The sequence below is a fragment of the Erpetoichthys calabaricus genome, chromosome 9, assembly GCF_900747795.2.
Source record: "Erpetoichthys calabaricus chromosome 9, fErpCal1.3, whole genome shotgun sequence".
Classification (NCBI taxonomy): domain Eukaryota; kingdom Metazoa; phylum Chordata; class Cladistia; order Polypteriformes; family Polypteridae; genus Erpetoichthys; species Erpetoichthys calabaricus.
The window spans coordinates 10,057,417-10,084,121 of record NC_041402.2 but is presented as its reverse complement, the minus strand read 5'-3'; the positions used below and the strand labels follow the sequence as shown (position 1 = coordinate 10,084,121).

Below are 26,705 nucleotides of genomic sequence, written 5' to 3'. Positions count from 1 at the left end.
AATGGGGGCGGGTGAACATGATGCCCTCCAAAGTATGGCATCACCAGAGGGGCACAGGGGGTTATAAATTTCATGAATTTTAAGATTGAAAATCTAATCACTCAGTAAGGGTGAAAAACATTTAACTAAACCAGGGTGGGCACACTTAGTCCTGGTGGGGCCAGTACTATTCCTGCCAATCTGACAATTAAGTAGCCATGCTGAGCCTCTGATTGGCCTTCCTTCTTTACCTGTTGTTACATTTAAAACCAGGTAACCTCTATATAGCACCTTTCTACATTTCAGGACACAAGTATGGTGGGTTTGGCTGCATATTTAGAACAGAGACAGCGGGGGGACTTGATTAACGCCACACAGTGGTGGTGGTGGTGGTGGAACTAGCAAACCTCTCATTTTATATATAGCGCCTTTTGCGGTGGTCAGTCCACATACACTGCAGTTTCTTAAAGGGACCTGCTCAGGGTCACACAGTAAGTCAGAGGTGGGAGTTGAATGAGCAGGGTGGGCCACCTTTTGTAGTGCAAACCATCTTAGCTATGGCACAGTGAGGTTAGTCTAACAGTTCAGGGTTACGTTGTGGGTCCCTGGTGGGTGCAGAATCGCCAACCTTCTGCTCTGAAATGGCACCTTTTGACACGACCAGTTATTACACACAGCATAGTCAGTCAGCCACAACTGAATTTCATAGCAGAGAACAGACACTTTAAGGGTCCTGCTCAGGGTCACACGAAGGAATTTGCCTGTGATTTTATATAGCACCTTTCACAATGAACACCATCCTGGCTATAGTAGCAATTTTTCCTATAAATAACTCATTTAGGGCCATTGCTTGTCAGGGAGGTTACACGGTCTTAGCTGTCTCTAGCTGATCATGTTGGGTCTCCACAGATGCTGCAAGATGTTTCAGTCAGTTGTCCAGAATTGCCTCCATCTAATGAGGCACACATTCTTAGTTGCCCTTACTCGATGAGATCACTCATTCTCAGTTAACCAAAGTCAATGAGGTGAGTTGTCCAGAGCTGCCAAAGCTGATGAGGTCCCATATTCTTAGTTGTCCCTAGCCGATCAGGTCAGCTCTCCATAGTTGCTCCTAGCTGATAAAATTGCTCGTTCTTCATCGAATTTAGCTAATGAGGTCACTCATTCTTAGTTGCCCTTATTTGATGAGGCCACTTGTTCACAGTTTCCCCTACTTGACAAGGTCTCTCATTCTTAGCTGTCCCAAGTTGTTGAGGTCAGTCAATGACAGTTGACCTTAGCTGATGAGGTCACTCATTCTTAGTTGTCCCTAACTGATAACGTCAGTTGTTCACATTTTTCGCTACTTGATGTGGTCACTAACTTTCAGTTAACCCTGGTCAATGAGGGGAGTTGTCCACAATTGCCCCAGCTGACGAGATTCCATATTCTTAGTTGTCGGTAACTGATAAGGTCAGTTCTCCAAAGTTTCTCCTAGATGTTACAATCACTCCTTCTTCATTGATTTTGGCCAAGGCGGTCACACATACTTAGTTGTCATTATCTGATGATGTCTGTCATTCACAGCTGTCTTCAGCCGATGAAGTCACTCATTCTTAGTTGCCCTTATTTGATGATGCCACTTGTTCACAGTTTCCCCTACTTGACAAGGTCTCTCATTCTTAGTTGTCCCAAGTTGTTGAGGTCAGTCATCGACAGTTGACCTTAGCTAATGAGATCACTTATTCTTAGTTGTCCCTAACTGATAACATCACTTTTCACAGTTGCCCCTACTCGATGAGGTGAGTTGTCCATAGTTGCTCCAGATAATGAGGTTCCATATTCTTATTTGTCCCTAGCTGATAAGGTCAGTTGTTCTTAGTTGCTCCTAGCTGTTACAATCACTCAATTCTTTATTGACTTTAGTTACTGAGGTCACTTATTCTTAGCTGATGATGTCAGTCATTCACAACTGTCCTTAGCTGATGTGGTCACTTATTCTTAGTTGTCCCCAGCTGGTGATGTCATTTGTCCACAGTTGTCTCCACTTGATGAGGTCAGTTGTCTACAGCTGCTCTTACCCAGTGAGGTCACAGTTATCTTTACTTGATGAGGTCACTCCTTCTTAGTCGACCTTAGTCGATGAGGTCCATCATCCACAATCATGCCTCGCTGATGAGGTTACACGTCCTTAGCTATTACTAGATGAGGAGGCCAGTTGTCCATAGTTGCTCCTAGCTTATGAAATCCCTCATTCTCCATTGGCTCTTGCTGATGAGGTCACTTATTCTTAGTTATTCCTATCTGATCAGGTAAGAAGTTCACAGTTGTCCTTAGCAGACACATTCTTAGCCGTCCCTAGCTGGTGATATCACTCATTCACAGTTGTCCCTAGCCAGTAAGGTCACTCATTCTTAGTCATCCCTAGCTGATTTGGTCAGTTGTCCAAAATTGTCCCAGCTGGTGATGTCACTCATTCTTAGTTGTCCCCAGCTGGTGAGGTCATTTGTCCACAGCTGTCTCCACTTGATGAGGTCAGTTGTCCACAGCTGCTCCTACCCAGTGAGGTCAGTTGCCCTCAGTTATCTTTACATGACGAGGTCACTTATTCTTAGTTATTTCTATCTGATCAGGTAACAAGTTCATAGCTGTCCTTAGCAGACGGCGTCACACATTTTTAATCGTCCATAGCTGATTTGGTCAGTTGTCCAAAATTGTCCCAGTTGGTGATGTCTCCCATTCTTAGTTGTCCCCAACCAGTGAGGTCCACCATGCACAGTTGTCCTTAGCCAATGAGATCATGTATTGCTCAGCTAAGCCATTCTCGTGCTCTCCGACAGTCTGCCCCTCTTGATGGTGGTCAGTGGTGATGTCCTGCTGGTTCTTCTGGCTCTGAGCCTGGTGTCACATCTCAACACGTACTCCTGCTGTCCCTTATCAGGTGTTTCCTTTCCTTTGTCACATAGCTGCACTGACGACTGACTTGTAAACCGTCAGTCCAAAAATTACCAGAATTCAGTGCTGGAGGGGGACACAGCTGTGTGATCCTCAGGTTGAATTAAATGTGGTGGGAGGCTTTGGGTCAAAACCTAACCCAGCAGACCATTGTGACATTAAAGCCCACGCTGACAAAGTGACGGACTGACGCCAAAAAACTGGAAGACAAGATATGTTTGTGCTGCAGGTGGACGGCTTTTAAAATCTAAATGGAGGGCAGAGCTGCTGCCACCAGCAGGAAGTCATTTGTCAAAACAAAGTGCCCGGGCAAAGCTCTTCAAATAAACTGCGGGCCGCGCCGGCTTCTAATGTATCAGCCTGTTAATTATGGGGTGCGCCTCCTGTTTCTCCTAAATTACATTTTTAGTGCTGGCTACAACATTTGTATCCTAATTGTGGTGTAACTTTAATGTCCTCGGCTTTGGATTCTGCGGCTGACCCTTAACCACGGGGTTCCTGCCAGGAGGAACTGGGGGGACCGCAGGAGTGGGAGGAGAAGGCGGGCCTGCAAGGGTTTATTTTTAAAAGATATAAAGTGAGGCAAAACCGGACGGCGATTTAATTCTATCCATCCTGGTTGGCCCATCCGTGCATCCAGTTGTTCTCTCATCTCTTCACTCATCCATCCATCCATACATCCGTCCATCCAGTTGTTCTCTCATCTCTTCACCCATCCATCCATCCATCCATCCTTTCATCAGTCTATCAATGTCTTCATCAGTCATCAGTCTTTACTTCATATTCATTATTCATTCACTCATCTGTTCTTTTGTCACCCTGCCATTCTTTCACAGCTCCATCTTTCCGTGGTGATAGAAGCCCAAACCCCGTCACGAACACAGAAGCACAGTCCCGGGTTCAAATACTGGAAGGTTTTATTACATTTACCTCCAGAAAGTGATATAAACACAAGCAAAATACACAATACGGGTCTTTTCACTCCGCAATACTTCCTTTCTTTCTCCCTACCGCACTGCCCTCCTCCACTCAAGCCTTGTTCCACCACCTCCTAGCTCAGACTCACCTGGATAAGGGAGTGCGGCCCCCTTTATTACAGACCTGGGAGTCCTTCCTGTGCCAGGGCGATTGCCCGATCAAAGCACTTCTGGGTTACACGGAAGTCCATTGTAACAGGGAGCCCATCTCCCTGCAACGCCCTCTCGTGGCCTCCAGTGACTCCAGCAGGTCTGCACTGCCAAACTACATCTCCCAGCATGCCTTGCTGGTTTCCTATGTGGGCACCGACATCCGGGGCTGCTGCCATCTAGCGTGCTGGGGGAATAAAAAGCTTCCAGTGATGTCTTTCTTTCCTGGTGAGCTGTCCGTCCATCCCTTTTGGTCCTCCCGTCCAGGTAAGGATCCATCCCCTCTCCTGGCCTGGATGTCCATCCAGCCCATGTGGCATCTACACCATCCATTCATGTTCATGATGCACCCATCCTTCCATTAATCCAACCATCCACCCATCCTTGAATTCATCCATCCATATCGTTCCTCCTACTCTCTATCCACTTATGTGTCCTTACAATTTTTCACCCATCCATCCACCTCTCCATCAGTACATCCTTTGATGTACACTGTGATCAATGCAGCCATCCATCCTTCCATAACTCAGCCACCCATCCATCAGCCCAGTCATTGGTCCCTCCATCAAATAATCTCACAATCTCTTCTTCCATACATTTATCCCTTCATATATACATTCTTTGCCCCTAAATCCATCCTTCCATCCATCAGCTCATCCTAACAAGATACGTGTTTATCCCTCCATTGACCTTTCATTGTGTGTGTGTTTTTTTCCATCCACCCATCCATCCATTCATCCATCCATCCATCCATCCTCTTCCGCTTATCTGAGATCGGGTCGCGGGGGCAGCAGCTTGAGCAGAGATGCCCAGACTTCCCTCTCCCCGGCCACTTGTTCTAGCTCTTTCAGGAGAATCCCAAGGTGTTCCCAGGCCAGCCGAGAGACATAGTCCCTCCAGCGTGTCCTGGGTCTTCCTCGGGGCCTCCTCCCGGTTAGACGTGCCCAGAACACCTTACCAGGGAGGTGTCCAGGAGGCATCCTGATCAGATGCCCGAGCCACCTCATCTGACTCCTCTCGATGCAGAGGAGCAGCGGCTCTACTCTGAGCCCCTCCTGGATGACTGAGCTTCTCATCCTATCTTTAAGGGAAAGCCCAGACACCCTGCGGAGGAAACTCATTTCAGCCGCTTGTATTCGCGATCTCGTTCTTTCAGTCACTACCCATAGCTCATGACCATAGGTGAGGGTAGGAACGTAGATCGACCGGTAAATTGAGAGCTTTGCCTTATGGCTCAGCTCCTTTTTCACCACGACAGACCGATGCAGAGCCCACATCACTGCGGACGCCGCACTGATCCGCCTGTCGATCTCACGCTCCATTCTTCCCTCACTCGTGAACAAGACCCCGAGATACTTGAACTCCTCCACTTGAGGCAGGATCTCACTCCCAACCCTGAGAGGGCACTCCACCCTTTTCCGGCTGAGGACCATGGTCTCGGATTTGGAGGTGCTGATTCCCATCCCAGCCACTTCACACTCAGCTGCGAACCGATCCAGAGAGAGCTGAAGATCACGGCCTGATGAAGCAAACAGGACAACATCATTTGCAAAAAGCAGTGACCCCATCCTGAGTCCACCAAACCGGACCCCCTCAATGCTCTGGCTATGCCTAGAAATTCTGTCCATAAAAGTTATGAACAGAATCGGTGACAAAGGGCAGCCATGGCAAGTCCAACTCTCATTGGAAACGGGTTCGACTTACTGCCGGCAATGCGGACCAAGCTCTGACACCGATCGTACAGTGACCGAACAGCCCTTATCAGGGGGGCCGGTACCCCATACTCTCGGAGTAACCCCCACAGGATTCCCCGAGGGACACGGTCGAACGCCTTTTCCAAGTCCACAAAACACATGTAGACTGGTTGGGCAAACTCCCATGCACCCTCCAGGACCCTGCTAAGGGCATAGAGCTGGTCCACTGTTCCGCGACCAGGACGAAACCCCACTGTTCCTCCTGAATCCGAGGTTCGACTATCCGACGGACCCCCCCCCCCCTCCAGGACCCCCGAATAGACTTTTCCAGGGAGGCTGAGGAGTGTGATCCCTCTGTAGTTGGAACACACCCTCTGGTCCCCCTTCTTAAAGAGGGGGATCACCACCCCGGTCTGCCAATCCAGAGGCACTGTCCCTGATGTCCATGTTGAAGAGACGTGTCAACCAAGACAGCCCTACAACATCCAGAGTCTTGAGGAACTCCGGGCGTATCTCATCCACCCCTGGGGCCCTGCCACCAAGGAGTTTTTTGACCACCTTGGTGACCTCAGTCCCAGAGATGGGGGAGCCCACTTCCGAGTCCCCAGGCTCTGCTTCCTCATTGGAAGGCATGTTAGTGGAATTGAGGAGGTCTTCGAAGTACTCCCCTCACCGACCCACAACGTCCTGAGTCGAGGTCAGCAGTGCACCATCCCCACCATATACAGTGTTGACACTGCACTGCTTCCCCCTCCTGAGACGCCGGATGGTTGACCAGAATCTCCTCGAAGCCGTCCAGAAGTCGTTCTCCATGGCCTCCCCAAACTCCTCCCACGCCCGAGTTTTTGCCTCAGCAACCACCGAAGCCGCATTCCGCTTGGCCTGCCGGTACCTATTAGCTGCCTCCACAGTCCCACAGGACAAAAGGGTCAGCTGCGAACCAATCCAGAGAGAGCTGAAGATCACGGCCTGATGAAGCAAACAGGACAACATCATCTGCAAAAAGCAGTAATCCAATCCTGAGCCCACCAAACCGGACCCCCTCAACGCCCTGGCCTAGAAACTCTGTCCATAAAAGTTATGAACAGAATCGGTGACAAAGGGCAAGAAACGGGTCCGACTTACTGCCGGCAATGCAGGACCAATGCAGATGTTTTTTCCATCCATTTTATCCATTCACATTCCTTCATCCCTCCATTTATTTATCCAACAGCTCAGCCGCTCACCTCTCCATCCATCCACTCATCTGTCCTACTGTGTACTCGCCCATCAATTCATGTATCTCTCTAAGCATCCGTTGACCCTTCATCCACTAGTTGATCCCTCTGTTAATTAATAATTAAATGCATCCATCTCTCCTGCCACCAGCTCGTCTCTCATTCCACCAACTCATCCGTCCATCCATCATTAGTCTTTCCATCCATCCTTCCATCAGTGTATTCATCGCTCCATCAGGTAATGCAGTCATTCCTCCTTCCATCCCCTCATGCAGCCACTTTGTAAGGCGCTATATAAAAGTTACTGACAAATGACTCACTCGGTGGTTATCAGCAAGACGTGCAACTTGTTTGTGCTCCCACCATAGAGTAGACTTGAAGACTGCACGACTGGCACAGTGGGCCGGGCTGGTGGTGTTTAAAGAAAGGCACTATATCATGTGAATTTCCCATTGGGATTAATAAAGTATCTATCTATCTATCTATCTATCTATCTATCTATCTATCTATCTATCTATCTATCTATCTATCTATCTATCTATCTATCTATCTATCTATCTATCTATCTATCACTGTTGTGGTTATTATTCTGCATTTGGTTTACACTTTTAACCTGGGTGGCTTACCAGTGCAGAGTCATTGCTGTTGTTTGCCTCCATTTTTTATTGTTTGTTAGAGCACAGGCGGGTGTAAGAGACGGCCGGCAGCTCAACCCAGCTGGGATGCCCCTAAAATGGAAGGATTTAGGACACTGCCTCCCCCAAGACACTAGGTGGCAGCTCCCCTGGAGTATAGCGGTGCCCCAGATTCCCACAGGGCATCCTGGGACTTGGAGTTCAGTATCTCAGCCCTGTTGGGTGCCGTGCCACCAGTGGGTGCTGTGGAAGGACCGGAAGTATGGGCAGGACATGTGAGCCGAAACACAGAAGTACGTCCGGGTTAGCCAATATAAAAGAACTGGACAGACCTCAAAGAAGTGAGCCAGAGTCGGGTGGAAGGGGACAATGCTTGCTGGGAGGTGTGGAGGAGAAAAGAAAGAAAGAAAGAAAGAAAGAAAGAAAGAAAGAAAGAAAGAAAGAAAGAAAGAAAGAGAAAAAGAAAGAAAGAAAATGAATGGTGCATTTGTTTGTGGCTGTGCTGGCGGAGAGCACTGTGAAAGAAGAGAAAGGAATAAAAAGAAATTCTCGGTGCTTTTAACGTGTGTCATCAGCGTCTGCTTGTCGGGTTTGAGGAGCAACAGTGCCCTCTAGCGTCCACATGGGTTAACTGACTTGCTCAGGGTCACACTGTGAGGCAGTCACTGAGGTGTTCAGTCAAATCAGAGCAGTTGAATCAATCAACTCCACAATACAATACAATACAATTTATTTTTCTATAGCCCAAAATCACACAAGAAGTGCCGCAATGGGTTTTGACAGGACCTGTCTAATGACAGCCCCCCGAGCTTTGACTCTCTAAGAAGACAAGGAGAAACTCCTAAAAAAGGGTATAAAAATGGAAGAAACCGGAAAGGCAGTTCAAAGAGAGACCCCTTTACAGGTAGGTTGGGCATGCAGTGGGTGTCAAAAAGAAGGGGGTCAATACAAAATAATACACAGAAGAGAACACAAGGCATCCTCAATACAATATAATAGTCCAATAGAAATATGACAAGTACAGAGCAGAATTCAACAGCAGATGATATCCCATAATAGGATCTGGAGACCTCGGCCATCAAGCTGTCTCCCCCTATTGGCCATTCCACAGCTGAGTCAGCGCCAATGACAGGACCCCTCTACCCATCGATTCCTGCGATCCCCCATCAGAGATGACTTTACCTTAGGCAGGCAAAACAACTTGGCAGGTGGGCAGTGGGCACCAAGTGCCATATTTGAGTACCGAGAAGAGAAACAGAATAGGTGAGGGTTAGTATCCAATTCTAACTATCATGTTACTTATGTTTTAGTGCTAATGACCAACAACAGAGATGCAGTCTGTACAGTTAATCAGCAGCTCTAGTCAGGGTGTGCTAAACTGAAGTCGTGAGTCTTCAGCCAGGATTTCAAAGAGGAGACCGAAGGGGCATCTCTTATAGTAGCAGACAGACCAGTCCACAGTTTAGAGGGTCCTGTAACTAAAAGCTCAACCTCCCACTGTTATTTTATTAATCCATGGAGTCACAAGCAGACCGGCATCTTGAGATCTTAATTTGCGTTCAGGTTTGTAAGTCATGATTAGTTCAGACAAGTAAGCCGGACTTCCGCCATTTAAGGCTTTATATGTTAAAAGGAGGATTTTGAAATCTGCCCTTAACTTAACAGGGAGCCAGTGTCAGGATGTAAGAACTGGAGTGATGTCTTCGTATTTTATTGTTCTTGTAATAATTCTTGCAGCATCAGTTTCATCATCTAAAGAACAGTTTGACCATCCTGTGAACACCTCTCTCCACCTCTCTGCACCTCTGTGATTGGAGATGGGAGTTCAGAGGAATCCCACGAGAACAAATTCTAACAGGGAGGCATGGTGGCGCTGTGGGTAGAGCTGCTGCCTCGCAGTTAGGAGACCCGGGTTCGCTTCCCGGGTCCTCCCTGCGTGGAGTTTGCATGTTCTCCCTGTGTTTGCGTGGGTTTCCTCCGGGTGCTCCACTTTCCTCCCACAGTTCAAAGACATGCAGGTTAGGTGGATTGGCGATTCTAAATTGTCCCTTGGTGTGTGGGTGTGTGTATGCCCTGCGGTGGGCTTTTGCCCTGCCTGGGGTTTGCTTCCTGCCTTGTGCCCTGTGTTGGCTGGGATTGGCTCCAGCAGACCCCCATGACCCTGTGTTAGGATATAATGGATGGATGGACAAATTCTAACATTATAATGAACTTTTCCTTGACTCTGATGTTGGCCTCCCCCCCCCTAAATTCCCGAATTAGGCCAAGTGGTTTTGAGAATGTCATTTCACGTTATTTATCGATTGCTTTGTTTCTTTTACCACAGACCATAAAGACCAACCTAACAAGAGAGAATGAATTTATGAAAGACAGCGTGATTAACCTCACCAACCAGCTGAAGCGCTACGAGAACTACTCGGACATCATGATGGGCATTAAGAAGGAGATCTCCAACCTGGGACTGCAGCTGCTGCAGAAGGACGCTGCGGCCATCCCGGACAGCAAAGTGCAGGTAGGGGCTTCAAGGGACAACGTCCTGCCTGGTGGGCTAAAATGGAGTTCAGATTACAAGTAGACATGTTGGTTCATTCATTGATCAGTTCAGTGACTTTCTCGTTCATTCATTCATTTATTCATTCACTCACTCATTCAAACTTCCTTGACTCACATATTCATTCATTCATTACATTTTTCATGCCCTCATTCATTCATTATTCACTTTCTAGTTTATTCATTCATTCATTGACTCAGTCAGTGAGAAGTCAAGCACAATGTCACCCACCTTTATTGGCTCACCGGACCAATTACAGTATGCAGTCTTTCAAGGCAAGTGAGGCCCCTTTTTCAGGCGGGTTGTGGTCCTGATTACAAAAAGGTGGTCACTGACTTGACGGCTCACTGCATCCATAATGGCTAACGTGACACCACACCCGACTGCTACTGACTCGGTCACCAACTCATTGGATCATTTACTTACTTTAGTCACCCACTCATTCACTCCTGGACTCCTTCATGAACTCACGCACTCATTCACATCCTTGTTCATCCATTCATTTGTTATTCACTTGTCAATTGACCGAATAATTCATTCATTCACTGACTCAGCCACCAAGTTATTCATTTGTTCATTTAGTTACCACCCAATCCTCCACTCACTCCCTCACTTTCTCACTTGCCCCTTCATTAAGTTGGTCAGCATTGAGACTTGCATTCATTCATTCATTGACACACTCACTCACTCACTCACTCACTCACTCACTCACTCACTCACTCACTCACTCACTCACTCACTCACTCATTCTTTCATTCATTCGTGCTCTTGCCAATTCATTCATTCATTGACTCTGCCACCCAATCTTTCATTCATTCACTCAGTCAGTCACTCACACATTCATTTACATCATCATTCATCCATCCATTCATTATTCACTTGCCAATTGACTGATTCATTCATTCATTCATTGACTCAGCCACTACTTTATTCATTTGTTCATTTAGTCACCCAATCTTCCACTCATTCCCTCACACATTCATTCACTCACTCATTCCGTTACTTTGTCATTTATCCATTCATGCATTTACTTACTCATTTATTTATTCACTCATCCACTCATTCACAGACTTATTCACTCCTTTGTTAATTCAAACATCCACTCATGCAGTTATTTATTCCCTTACTTATCCATTCATTATTCATCCATCCATTATCCAACCTGCTATATCCCAACTACAGGGTCACAGGGGTCTGCTGGAGCCAATCCCAGCTAACACAGGACGCAAGGCAGGAAACAAACCCGGGGCAGGGCACCAGCCTACTGCAGGGCACACACACACCCACCAGGAACAATTTAGGACCGCCAATGCACCTAACCTGCATGTCTTTGGACTGTGGGAGGAAACCCACGCAGATACGGGGAGAACATGCAAACTCCACGCAGGGAGGACCAGGGGAGAGAACCCGAATCTACTTACTGTGAGGCAGCAGCACTAACCACTGTGCCACCGTGCCGCCCTCCATTCATTATTTACTTGCTAATTGATTGATTGCTTAATTTGTTTGTTTAGTCACTCTTTCACACTTTCATTCATTAATTTGCTCCCTCATTCATCCACTCATAAATTCACGCACTCGTTCATTCCTCCACTCATTCACCAACTTTCTCACTTACCTCTCCATTAATTTGGTCCGAGTTCAGACATTCATTCATTGACACACTCACCCACTCACTTACTCTTTCATTCATTCATGCTATCACCCATTCATCACTTGCCAATTCATTCATTCATTGACTCTGCCACCCAATCTTTCATTTGTTCATTCACTCACTCCTTCATCAAGTGAGTCAGTGGCTCACACATTCATTCACATCCTTGTTCATCCGTCCATTTATTATTCACTTGCTAATTGACCCATTCATTCATTCATTCATTCATTCATTGACCACTTTATTCATTTGGTCACCCGATCTTCCACTCACTCCCACACACATTCATTCATTCACTCATTCTGTTTCCACTCATGCATTTGCCTACTCATTTATTTATTCATGCATTCACTCATTCTCATTCACTTCATCATTAATTCAAGCAGCCACTCACCCTCTTATTTTTCCCTTTTTTATCCATTCATTATTTACTTGCTGATTGATTGTTTAATTCATTCCCAGACTCAGCCACCAATTTGTGTTTGTTTAGTCACTCAAGCCTTCACTCTTTCACACTTTCATTCCTCCAATCATTCACCAACTTTCTCACTTGCCCCTTCATTAATTTGCTCCGCACTCACTCACTCACTCACTCACTCACTCACTCACTCACTCACTCACTCACTCACTCACTCATTCCTTGACTCTGCCACCCAATCTTTCATTCATTTCTTTTCCTCAAGGGGGCGCACTGGCAGCAGTAATGAGTCGAGGGCTCTCTCCGTGGGTTTCCAGCAGGTGGTCCTGACAGAACATCCTGGGGGGTGGGGGGCACATTCAAATTGCTGTTTTAAAGTTCTCGTTGACCCTCACAGTGTGACTTGTTCTCCTTGTTCTTCTTCTTCAGGACACGGCGGGCGGGAAGACGAAAGACACCAATAAATACGTCAACAAGAAGGCGCCGCCACCCAAACCGGTGAAGGAGAAACCCATCAAGCCTAAGAAGGAAAGCGTGAAACCCGTGAAGCCCACTGCCAAGGCCAAGGCCGCTGGCCACCAGCCTGGAGTCATCAGGGGCATCACGTACTACAAAGCAGGGCACACGGACAACGCCGAGAGCAACGTCAGCAGTAAAGGTCAAGTTCATTTTTCATCGTTGGTGTCTTTTATTTACTCTGTAGATTGTCCCCCCCCCCCCCAACTTTACATTTCCACTGAGACCCTCCGGCCCATCATCCTTTGCGTCTTTTGTGTGTTGTTATACCCTAGCAAAACATACAAAAAAAAATAATGCGACCGCGAAGACCACCAGACTTTCACTTGCATTCTGGTTGCGCAGCGGTGTGGTGGGATTCTCCCTCCCAGCCTAATGAATCAAAGACACTGGTGCAGAGCACTCTGTGTGTATATAGTGCCTTTTTAGAGTGCCCACCCTCTCAAGATGCTTTATACTCTGGTTCCATTTTTTTGTGTGTTATGCTGTAGTTGGCACAGTACTGGGCAGGACTGCCACACAGGACTGGGGTTCAAATCAGGGCCTATATTCTCTCAGGGACCCCCATTTTCCTCCCATATTCAAAAGATGAACAGGACAGGATAACAGGTGAGCGTAAGTTGGCACAGTATGTGTGTGAGTGTGCCATGTAGTAGACTGGCACCCCACTCAGTGTTTTTTTTTTTTCTTGCCAAATGCTCACTGCTGCTTGGCTCCAACCTGAGGTCAGGTCAGGGTCAGATCAGGTTGGGGAGCAGGCACTGGTACAGCATGTACCCAAGTTGGCAAAATCCCCCCAAGGCAGACTCACGGTTTAGTCCCACCCACCGGAAATGATCGTCTATCTGCCATAGCCAGGTGTTAGGTGGGCGTCCCCTTGGCCTGGTCCAACCACTCAACAATGAGGGTCCTGCGAGCCGGATCACCCTCGGGTAATGGCGCCACATGGCCGTAGTGCCGTAACTGACGCACCCCCACAATGCAGGTCTTCTGCCTCATTCGGGACTCCATGAGCAACACAAAGTCAAACCAGTGGTGCCCAAGGACCCTCTGAAGAGACACCAAAGGAGACCCCTTCACCTTATCAATGATGGAGGAGCCTCACATGTGCCCTGTGTGCCACCTTTCGTATCAACGGAGACAAGAAAGTCAGGAGTGGCATTCATTGGTGAGTGCCTGGCAGTGGGCCTAAAGTCTCCGTCATTCCAGAAATCTGTGGCCAGGCCCTCTTGATCCTAAAGAGATGCCCACCCTAACTCCTCTGCCATCTTCCAGATTATTGGACATTTTCTTACCATGCCAGTATTTTAAAATCTGAAGCACACAGTGGGTAAAGATTACCGTAACCAGTAAATCCATCCATCCATCCATCCATTATCCAACCCGCTGAATCCGAACACAGGGTCACGGGGGTCAACAAAATGACATTGACATTGGGGGGGTCCTTTATTAATCTCAGGATTTTTTGTTTTTGATTTTTATTATCATTTTTCTGAACTGTAGCTGTGTTATCTTTCACTTGGATGTTAGAGGGTGCGTTGAGTAACTAAAGCTGGGAAGAAATATTTGTGTGTGTGTTTGCATTTAAGGCTGTAATGCAAAAAAAATGGGAATATTTCGTAGGGGGGGGGGATTCTACGATGTCTGTGAACTTTATTCATATTTTATTAAAATCAAAAAAAATTCCATACATGCAAGTCAAGTTTAACAAAACTGGTTTGAAACAAATCGACCCCCCATCCATGAGAAAGAGAGCTACGTCAGCAGAGTAGCACTTTAATAATCCATCCATCCATCCATCCATTATCCAACCCGCTGAATCCAAACACAGGGTCACGGGGGTCTGCTGGAGCCAATCCCAGCCAACACAGGGCACAAGGCAGGAACCAATCCCAGGCAGGGTGCCAACCCACCGCAGACCAGTAAATCCAGGCAGGAATTTATGGAGGGTGATATATGGAGGCTAGAAAAAACAAAAGGGCAAAAAGAACCACTTTGGGTGACGGCAACTCCGTAACCCATGTAAATTTAGAAAGGCCAGCCTAAAGGCCACCAAAGATTACGCCAGCCTGCAAGAATAATAGTCAGCACGTCACGTCCAGTTAAGTCAAGGGTTGCCCATTTCCTTTTAATCATCCTAAAAGCCACAAATCCTTGGACACCATAAGGCCCCTTATGTAAGGCGTTGCAGGGCCCCCCCAACCCCAAATGCTAACGGGAGGAGGACAGTGAGAGGCTAAGTGGATGAGGGAGCACCATCCGTCTGGGCTGCTAGCCGCCTGGCATCTTCTGCTCCAGTTGGGGTCACGTAGGGCATGTGCCAAGGACCGGGCCGGACATAATAAAAGTTTGTCACACACAAGTGCCTTCTTGTTCTGCTACCAACAGCCTGCGTTAACATGGCTGCCCCTGGGCTCCTACTTTGATGTCCGCTTCTTGTCTTGTCGGCCACACAATCGTGCCTTGTTAACGGTCACACAGTGAGGGGCTTGTGCTGACTTCGCTCACTAAGCTCGTTCTTTTTAATTCAGAAAGGATGACGTACGCTGATGAAAAGTGAATGAAACCATGTAGGGGGGGTCGACATTGTGGAAGTGGAATATCCTGAATATCCAGGCAGAGTGGTCATCTCTCCAAATATGCAAGAATACAGGTGCTGGTCATACAATTAGAATATCATGACAAAGTTGATTTATTTCAGTAATTCCATTCAAAAAGTGAACCTTGTATATTAGATTCATTCATTACACACAGACTGATGTATTTCAAATGTTTATTTCTTTAAATGTTGATGATTATAACTGACAACTAATGAAAGTCCCAAAGTCAGTATCTCAGAAAATTAGAATATCAATTAAGACCAATGCAAAAAAAGGATTTTTAGAAATGTTGGCCAACTGAAAGGTATGAACATGAAAAGTATGAGCATGTACAGCACTCAATATTTTGTTGGGGCTCCTTTGGCCTGGATTACTGCAGCAATGCGGCGTGGCATGGAGTCGATCAGTCTGTGGCACTGCTCAGGTGTTATGAGAGCCCATTTTGCTCTGATAGTGGCCTTCAGCTCTTCTGAATTGTTGGGTCTGGCGTATTGCATCTTCCTCTTCACAAAGGTCAGGCGAGTTTGCTGGCCAATCAAGAACAGGGATACCATGGTCCTTAAACCAGGTACTGGTAGCTTTGGCACTGTGTGCAGGTGCCAGGTCCTGTTAGAAAATGAAATCTGCATCTCCATAAAGTTTGTCAGCAGCAAGAAGCATGAAGTGCTCTAAAACTTCCTAGTAGACGGCTGCGTTGACCTTGGACCTCAGAAAACACAATGGAGCAACACCAGCAGATGACATGGCACCCCAAACCATCACTGACTGTGGAAACTTTACACTGGACCTCAAGCAACGTGGATTCTGTGCCTCTCCTCTCTTCTTCCAGACTCTGGGACCTTGATTTCCAAAGGAAATGCAAAATTTACTTTCATCAGAGAACATAACTTTGGACCACTCAGCAGCAGTCCAAAGGCGAGACGCTTCTGACGCTGTCTCTTGTTCAAGAGTGGCTTGACACAAGGAATGCGACAGCTGAAACCCATGTCTTGCATACGTCTGTGTGTGGTGGTTCTTGAAGCACTGACTCCAGCTGCAGTCCACTCTTTGTGAATCTCCCCCACATTTTTGTTTCCCAATCCTCTCCAGGGTGCGGTTGTCCCTATTGCTTGTCCACTTTTTTCTACCACATCTTGTCCTTCCCTTCGCCTCTCTATTAATGTGCTTGGACACAGAGCTCTGTGAACAGCCAGCCTCTTTAGCAATGACCTTTTGTGTCTTGCCCTCCTTGTGCAAGGTGTCAATGGTCGTCTTTTGGACAACTGTCAAGTCAGCAGTCTTCCCCATGATTGTGTAGCCTACAGAACTCGACTGAGAGACCATTTAAAGGCTTTGGAGTTAATTAGCTGATTAGAGTGTGGCACCAGGTGTCTTCAATATTGAACCTTTTCACAATATTCTAATTTTCCGAGATACTGAATTTGGGACTTTCATTGGTTGTCAGTTATAATCACCAACATTAAAAGAAATAAACATTTGAAATACATCAGTCTGTGTGCAATGAATGAATCTAATATACAAGTTTCACTTTTTGAATGGAATTACTGAAATAAATCAACTTTGTCATGATATTTAATTTTATGACCAACACCTGTAGCATAGTGGAGGGCTGCAATTTATTAATTTAGTTTATGCTTTATCCAAATCAACTTACAAAACACATAAAATCAATATAAGAGCGTCAGTGGAAGAAAGGATGCATTAGCAAAGACTTATTACACATTAACCAATAATGTTACGAATTGACAAAATAAATGACATTTACACTTGATTAAACTGATGTCTTTATTCAAAGCAAAGTTAAAAAAAATCACTGCTACTGGAGCTTTGCTTAGTACCAACCTTCCATATATACTTTTGTACTGAATGTATGCATCTGTCATTTGGACGTTGCTTTGTATGACGTAGATTGAACAATTAGCAATGCCATTTTATTAGCCCTAAAACACTATCTGCATGGTTAAATTGTAACAAATACCTGCTAATGCACCTATGGATAGTACCCACCTTTTATAGATTCTGTTCTATTGTACTGCATTTATACAGTTCCATCCATCCATCCATTGTCTCCCGCTTATCCGAGGTCGGGTCGCGGGGGCAGCAGCTTGAGCAGAGATGCCCAGACTTCCCTCTCCCCGGCCACTTCTTCTAGCTCTTCCGGGAGAATCCCAAGGCGTTCCCAGGCCAGTCAAGAGACATAGTCCCTCCAGCGTGTCCTGGGTCTTCCCCGGGGCCTCCTCCCGGTTGGACGTGCCTGGAACACCTCACCAGGGAGGCGTCCATGAGGCATCCTGATCAGATGCCCGAGCCACCTCATCTGACTCCTGTCGATGCGGAGGAGCAGCGGCTCTACTCTGAGCCCCTCCCGGATGACTGAGGTTCTCACCCTATCTTTAAGGGAAAGCCCAGACACCCTGCGGAGGAAACTCATTTCAGCCGCTTGTATTCGCGATCTCGTTCTTTCGGTCACTACCCATAGCTCATGACCATAGGTGAGGGTAGGAACATAGATCGACTGGTAAATTGAGAACTTCGCCTTGCGGCTCAGCTCCTTTTTCACCACAACAGACCGATGCAGAGCCCGCATTACTGCGGATGCCGCACCGATCCGCCTGTCGATCTCACGCTCCATTCTTCCCTCACTCGTGAACAAGACCCCGAGATACTTGAACTCCTCCACTTGGGGCAGGATCTCGCTACCAACCCTGAGAGGGCACTCCACCCTTTTCCGGTTGAGGACCATGGTCTCGGATTTGGAGGTGCTGATTCTCATCCCAGCCGCTTCACACTCGGCTGCGAACCGATCCAGAGAGAGCTGAAGATCACGGCCTGATGAAGCAAACAGGACAACATCATCTGCAAAAAGCAGTGACCCAATCCTGAGCCCACCAAACCGGACCCCCTCAACGCCCTGGCTGCGCCTAGAAATTCTGTCCATAAAAGTTATGAACAGAATCGGTGACAAAGGGCAGCCCTGGCGGAGTCCAACTCTCACTGGAAACGGGTTCGACTTACTGCCGGCAATGCGGACCAAGCTCTGGCACTGATCATACAGGGACTGAACAGCCCTTATCAGGGGGGCCGGTACCTCATACTCTCGGAGTACCCCCCCACAGGATTCCCCGAGGGACACGGTCGAACGCCTTTTCCAAGTCCACAAAACACATGTAGACTAGTTGGGCGAACTCCCATGCACCCTCCAGGACCCTGCTAAGGGTGTAGAGCTGCTCCACTGTTCCGCGACCAGGACGAAAACCACACTGTTCCTCCTGAATCCGAGGCTCGACTATCCGACGGACCCTCCTCTCCAGGACCCCTGAATAGACTTTTCCAGGGAGGCTGAGGAGTGTGATCCCTCTGTAGTTGGAACACACCCTCCGATCCCCCTTCTTAAAGATGGGGACCACCACCCCGGTCTGCCAATCCAGAGGCGCTGTCCCTGATGTCCATGCGATGTTGCAGAGGCGTGTCAACCAAGACAGTCCTACAACATCCAGAGCCTTGAGGAACTCCGGGCGTATCTCATCCACCCCCGGGGCCCTGCCACCAAGGAGTTTTTTGACCACCTCGGTGACCTCAGTCCCAGAGATGGGGGAGCCCACCTCTGAGTCCCCAGGCTCTGCTTCCTCATTGGAAGGCATGTTAATGGGATTGAGGAGGTCTTCAAAGTACTCCCCCCACCGACCCACAACGTCCCGAGTCGAGGTCAGCAGCGCACCATCCCCACCATATACAGTGTTGACACTGCACTGCTTTCCCCTCCTGAGACGCTGGATGGTGGACCAGAATCTCCTCGAAGCCATCTGAAAGTCATTCTCCATGGCCTCCCCAAACTCCTCCCACGCCCGAGTTTTTGCCTCAGCAGCCACCAAAGCCGCATTCCGCTTGGCCTGCCGGTACCTATCAGCTGCCTCCAGGGTCCCACAGGACAAAAGGGTCCTGTAGGACTCCTTCTTCAGCTTGACGGCATCCTTCACCGCCGGTGTCCACCAGCGGGTTCGGGGATTGCCGCCACGACAGGCACCGACCACCTTACGGCCACAGCTCCGGTCAGCTGCCTCAACAATAGAGGCACGGAACATGGCCCATTCGGACTCAATGTCCCCCACCTCCCTCGGGATGTGGTCGAAGTTCTGCCGGAGGTGGGAGTTGAAGCTACTTCTGACAGGGGGCTCTGCCAGACGTTCCCAGCAGACCCTCACAACACGTTTGGGCCTACCACGCCTGACCGGCATCCTCCCCCACCATCGAAGCCAACTCACCACCAGGTGGTGATCAGTTGACAGCTCCGCCCCTCTCTTCACCCGAGTGTCCAAGACATGTGGCCGCAAGTCCGACGACACGACCACAAAGTCGATCATCGAACTGAGGCCTAGGGTGTCCTGGTGCCAAGTGCACATATGAACACCCCTATGCTTGAACATGGTGTTCGTTATGGACAATCCGTGACGAGCACAGAAGTCCAATAACAAAACACCGCTCAGGTTCAGATCAGGGGGGCCATTCCTCCCAATCACGCCCTTCCAGGTCTCACTGTCATTGCCCACGTGAGCATTGAAGTCTCCCAGCAGAACGAGGGAGTCCCCAGAAGGTATGCCCTCTAGCACCCCCTCCAGGGACTCCAAAAAGGGTGGGTACTCCGAACTGCTGTTCGGTGCATACGCACAAACAACAGTTAGGACCCGTCCCCCCACCCGAAGGCGAAGGGAGGCTACCCTCTCGTCCACCGGGGTAAACCCCAATGTACTGGCTCCAAGTTGGGGGGCAATAAGTATACCCACACCTGCTCGGCGCCTCTCACTGGGGGCAACTCCAGAGTGGTAGAGAGTCCAGCCCCTCTCGAGGAGATTGGTTCCAGAGTCCAAGCTGTGCGTCGAGGTGAGTCCGACTATATCTAGCCGGAACCTCTCAACTTCGCGCACTAGCTCAGGCTCCTTCCCCTTCAGAGAGGTGACATTCCACGTCCCAAGAGCCAGCTTCTGTAGCCGAGGATCGGACCGCCAAGGTCCCCGCCTTCGGCCACCACCCAACTCACACTGCACCCGACCTCCTTGGCCCCTCCCATAGGTGGTGAGCCCATGGGAAGCATTTATACAGTTGCCATTCGTAAGTTGCTTTGGATAATGGCATCAACTAAATAAATATAAATATCCCTTAATTACTTCTGATACATTATATGTGAGGTTAATTTGTAATGAATCACAGCTACTGGAGCTTTGTTTAGTATCAGCTTTCCATATGTACTCTTGTACTGAGTCAATGCCCTTGCCATTTGTAATTTGCTTTGGATAATATCATTAATTAGGTAAATGTAATGTGTCTTTTAATTACCCCAGACTCATTGTATGCTGGGTTAATTGTAATGAAACTTTTGCTTAGTACTGACTTTCCACATACGCTCTTGTATTGATTTTATGCATCGGTGATTTGTAAACTGCTTTGGATTAAAAAAAAAATCAATTAAACCAATATTAATGCTACTTTATTGTCTCTCCCACATTATCTGCATGGTTAGCTTGTAGTGAATCACTGCTAATGTACCTTTAGTTAATATTGACCCCCACAGATGCTGTTGTGTTAATGTAATTTGTAAGTTGCTTTGGATAACGGCATTATCTTAATAAGCGTAAATGTCCCTGTTTTCCCCTAACTCGTTACATTCTTGGTTAACTTGTAATGATTCACGGCTAGTGCACCTTTCATTAGTGTTGACCTTCCATGGATGCTCTTGTGTTGAGTTTACCTATATATAATTTGTAAGTTGCTTTGGATAATTTCAAGAGTTAAATACATGTAAATGTCTCTTAGTTATCTCTAACACACAAATGCTATGGCTAACTTGTAATGGATTGCTGCTAATGAATCTTTGCTTAGTTCTGACCTTCCATGTACTCTCCTATATTGCTTTTATGCATTTGTCCTTTGTAAGTTGCTTTGGATAATGCCAACAATTAAATAAAGGTAAAAGTCCCTTAATTACCCCAACACATTATATGTGTGGTTAAGTTGACATGAATCACTGCTAATGAAGCTTTGCTTAGTATTGGCCGTCCATACAAGTTCTTGTACTGAGATTATGCATCTGTCATTTGTAAGCTGCTTTGGATAATGCCATAAATTAAACAATTATCAATGTCACTATATTAGCCTAACATATTACTTGCATGGTTATCTTATAACAAATTCCTGTTAATGCACCTGTGCGTAGTATCCACTTCGCTGTTCTACTGTATTGAGTATATGAACTTGCCCTTTGTAAGTTGCTTTGGATAATGGCATCAATTACATAAAAGTAAATGTCCCCTAATTACCCCATACACATTATTTGCATGACTGGCTTAAATGAATCACTGTTAGAGCATGTTTAGTTAGTTTCACCCATCTATAGATGATCTTGTGTTGATTTCAAACATCTTTCATTTGGAAGTCGCTTTGGATAATGGCATTAACTTATAAACATAAATGTCCCTGTTTACCTCAAACTCATTACATTCTTGGTTAACTTATAATGAATCACAGCTAATGTACCTTTGATTGGCATTGGCCTTCCATAGATATTCTTGTCTTGATTTTATGCATATGTTATTTGTAAGTTGCTTTGAATAACTTCATTAATTAAATACACATTAAATACCAGGCTAACTTGTAATGAATCACTGCTAATGAATCTTTGCTTAGTACCAGCCTTCCTTATACACTCCTGTATTGATTTTATGCATGTCATTTGTAAGTTGCTTTGGAAAATGGCATAATTGAAACAATTGTCAATGTCACCTTCATTTACCCCCAACACATTATCTGCACGGTTAACCTATAATGAATCGTTGCTAGTACACCTTTGGTTAGTTCTGACCCTCCACAGATGTTCTTGTGTTGATTTCTTACATATGTCATTTGTAAGTTCCTTTGGAGAATCTCGTCTTCTTCTTCTTCTTCTCCTTCTTTCGGCAGCTCCCATTAGTAGTTGCCACATATAAATGTACACATATTACTCCTGACGCATTACATTCTTAGTTAACTTGTGATGAGTCACTGCTAATTTGATTAGTTCAGTTTTATAAACCTGTTAAGCTCAGACATGATGCGTTGGGGTAATTTACTGTTGTTTCATGGGTGCCATTTTCCAAAGTAACTTACAAATGTCGAGTGAATAAATAGAAAACAGTATAACAGAATCTATTAAAGGTCAGTATTAACCACTGGTGCATTAGCAGGAACTTATTACAAGATAACCTTGCAGATAATGTTTTAGGGCTAATAAAGTGACACTGTTAATTGTTTGATTTATGTAATTATGCAAAGCAACTTCCAAATGGCAGATGCAAAAACTCAATACAAGAACATATGAAAGGTCAATACTAAGCAAAGCTGCATTGACAATTATTCATGAAAAGTTAGCCAAACATATAATTTGTTTGGGTAATTGATGGACATTTACATTTATTTAATTGATGCCATTATCCAAAGCAACTTGCAAATGACAGATGTATACATTCAGTACAAGAGTATATATGGAGCAAAGCTCCAGTAGCAGTGATTTTTTTTTACAGGTTAAGCTCACACATGATGTGTTGGGTAATTTACTGTTGTTTCATGGGTGCCATTTCCCAAAGCAACTTACAAATGTCCGGGGAATGAATGGAAAACATCCATCCATCCATCCATTTTACAACCTGCTGAATCTGAACACAGGGTCATGGGGGTCTGCTGGAGCCAATCCCAGCCAACACAGGGCACAAGGCAGGAACCAATCCTGGGCAGGGTGCCAACCCACCGCAGGACACACACACACACACCAAGCACACACTAGGGCCAATTTAGAATCGCCAATCCACCTAACCTGCATGTCTTTGGACTGTGAAGGAAACTGGAGCGCCAGGAGGAAACCCACGGTGACACGGGGAGAACATGCAAACTCCATGCAGAGAGGACCCGGGAAGCAAACCCAGGTCTCCTAACTGCGAGGCAGCAGCGCTACCACTGCGCCACCGTGCCTCCATAAATGGAAAACAGTATAACAGAATCTGTTAAAGGTCAGTACTAACCACTGGTGCATTAGCAGGAATTTGTTATAAGACACCCCATGCCAATAATGTGTCGGGCCTAATAAAGTGACATCGCTGTATGCCAACACACACATGGGCCCTGTAGGTAGACGGCTGTGGCTTTATGGAGTAACAAAGGACAAATCCCATACCCTATTACTGTAGTTATGATACAGCAGCTGCCCATTCTGTACAAGATGAATATTTCTGATGGGTTTCTGTGCCCAGTTTACAGGCATGAAGGAGAAGTGAAGCCAGCTAAACATTAGAAGCTCAAAGTCGTCATCACTTGTCGGCACGTTCACAGCTGCCTCAAATCCAAATGTCAAACAGACTGAAGCCAAATTTGGCGTAAACCGGGAGCTGCGCTGGCACCAGCACTACGGTGACTGCCTGTCGATCGCAGCTGCACTTGTGTTTGCTTATTAAACCCCAAGGGGCCCTAAAGATGGCGTCTCTCATTTGCTCAAAGGGCCAGCGATGGTCACAGACTCGGCCAGACTTGTGTGACACTCCGTGCCCTTATCGTTAGGTGTATCCTCCTGAACTTGCAGGAAGTGCCTGCCTCCGTTTTAGCAGTAGTGTGAAGCTGGCAACAGAAGACAAACACGCCCACGCCGTCGCTGGTGGCTCCATTTCCCATTTTGAAATTGGGACAGGATGTCAGAGTCCTCTGTTTATTGCTGCGCTGCCCCGGGCTTCCTGTGGGAAACTCGAATAAGGAGCAGAGCTGGTGGCAGCTGAGACTGAGCAGATGTGCCGCCACGTGGGCTGAAGCGACTCACTCAAGGGCTGGGGTGCAAATCCTGCGCAGGCCAGGGCAGGGGGCTACTGTAAAACACCTTTAGCAGGTTCCGCTTATTTCATGTCCGGTCTACCCTGTCCCAATTCTGTCACTCTGATTAGGAATGCTGCCCACCAGCAGACAAACCTGATCTGTTCTATGTAAATTAATGGATGCTGTTATTTCAATAGGTGGAAATGCCCAGTGCACCACCAAAGCAGGAGTGGGGCACTGGCACAGTGGGTAGAGCTGTCACCTCACAGCTCGGGGGGGCAGAACGCTGAAACCCAGCCTGGTTACTAATCTATGTGGAGTGTGCATGTTCTTCCTGTATCTTTGTGACATTTTCTCCACATTCCCAAGACAGGTAGATAACTGTGCTGAGTTTTCATGCCCCCCATGTCGGTGTGAGTCTTCCTCAAAACAGACTAGAAATACTTCATCACTGTACTTGAGTATATGGTTTAGGAATACTTCTACATAACTTGAGTTCAAAAATTTTCTGGCAGCTTTTACTTTCCAACACAGATAACTACATTTTGTCGGGCACATTTGTTACCGCAAAGTTAAACCAGAAAACCAAAGGGCTACACAAATACCCACAATGCATTACTCAGTCAGTTATCTGAAACACTGGCCTCCCACACTTTAGGAAAATTCGTGTCCATGAAGAATCTGCGATGATTTAATGTTTCAACACCTCAGCATCTATGCAGTCATCACAAGGACACCTGCAGAATGGGGCGGGCCTGGATGTTTGGGGCGGGGCTGTAAGCCAATGATGTGCCACCCACCCCACTCCCAGTTATTTCCAAAGAGTTGTTGCTGCAGATAAGGGCAAAAAGGGGCGTGGAAGAACTGTCAATCATTTTTAAGACTTCAGCCAATTACATTTTAGATGTTTGCTGCAGCATCAGCCTTCTCATGTGATTCGCCAGCAAGAACTTGATTAGTGGAAGTCGAATCTGATTGACAGTTATATCCGGCCTTGTTTTGTAGGGGTAGGTACCTAAAGTGACCTAAGTTTCCCATTTATGCTTTTTATTATATAGGCCCATGCCCCCCAAAACCTAGGTTAGGGGGCAGATTTTTCTTACAACAGATTGCTTGATTTGAAAATTCTGGGAGGTAACAGTGCTAGTCTTTTGGGGACCTGAACATCCTAGAAGGCCGGAAAAAGCAACCCTTTCACCTCCTTTCCTAGTAGTGTCCCCGTCTTGTCCCCCCTGTGGCTCCCTCACGTCTTTGTGGCAGTAAGTGGTCTTTAGTTTTTCAGAACGTAGTCGCAGTGCAGAAATTAACCAAAGCATTCAAAGCCCAATTTTGACGAGATTCATGGCCAGCTTTAGCATTTTTGCTGTAAATGGCACCCCAAAAAATCCGCCATCCCAACTGCCCAATCACAAGACTCTCCTCTCTCTGTGATGGAAGCGTATTGTAAATGTGGAATTATTGCTATTTTACCCTTCGACAGAGTTTTGCTGTTATGACAGTTTGAATAGATCATGAACTGATTTCTGTATTTACATTCATGTATGCATTTAATATGGGCTACCGGTTGTGAAAGGAAACACTTTGACACAGGAGAATGTTTGGGGCAGCCGCCTGTATACTTGAATAAGGGTGCCAAGAATTGAAAATTGGTAATACAGTTGCTGCGGTGGGTTGGCACCCTGCCCAGGATTGGTTCCTGCCTTGTGCCCTTTGTTGGCTGGGATTGGCTCCAGCAGACCCCCGTGACCCTGTTGTTAGGAATATAGCGGGTTGGAAAATGGATGGATGGTAATACAGTTGTATACAGGTGGAGTTCACAAGCGGAAGCTGACTGGCATTTAAGGCAGGTTAGCGGAAGTGACATCATTGGAACGGGACCAGGAAGTGACATAATTGGGGGCGTGAACAGGAAGTGACATCATCAGGGGAGGGAACAGGAAGTGACATCATCAGGTCCCCGCAGAATTTCCCATGTTTGGTCTGCAGGAATAAAAGAAAGAGGTTTACTGCATCCCGCCACCCTCTGGCTTGGCGTGGAATTCCCTTCTTTTGGTCCTTTTAGCTGCCTCCCATGCGCACGTGAGTGACAAGTGTAAATATTTCCATCCATCCATTATCCAACCCGCTATATCCTAACTACAAGGTCATGGGGTTCTGCTGGAGCCAATCCCAGCCAATACAGGGCGCAAGGCAGGAAACAAACCCCGGGCAGGGTGCCAGCGCACTACAGGGCACACACACACACACACACCAAGCACACACTAGGGGCAATTTAGAATCGCCAATGCACCTAACCTGCATGTCTTTGGACTGTGGGAGGAAACCGAAGTACCCGGAGGAAACCCACGCAGACACGGAGAGAACAAACTCCACGCAGGGAGGACCCGGGAAGCAAACCCAGGTCTCGTAACTGCGAGGCAGCAGTGTAAATATTTGTTTTAGTGAATTGTATAATTCTTGATCAATTATGCCAAAGAAAACTAGCAGTTTCAGGGTTGGCACCCTGCCTGGGATTGGTTCCTGCCTTGTGCCCTGTGTTGGCTGGGATTGGCTCCAG

At 46.9% G+C, this 26,705-nt stretch overlaps 1 protein-coding gene across 1 annotated transcript in view; it reads left to right on the top strand.

Annotated features, from left to right (window-relative positions):
- The window catches only part of olfml2a (olfactomedin-like 2A), a 139,457-nt gene that overhangs the window by 97,533 nt on the left and 15,219 nt on the right, over window positions 1-26,705 (top strand). Inside the window, exons 4-5 of the mRNA XM_028809144.2 lie at window positions 9,913-10,098; window positions 12,639-12,867. Coding sequence (XP_028664977.1) covers window positions 9,913-10,098; window positions 12,639-12,867 — 415 coding nt within the window. The remainder of the gene's footprint in view (window positions 1-9,912; window positions 10,099-12,638; window positions 12,868-26,705) is intronic.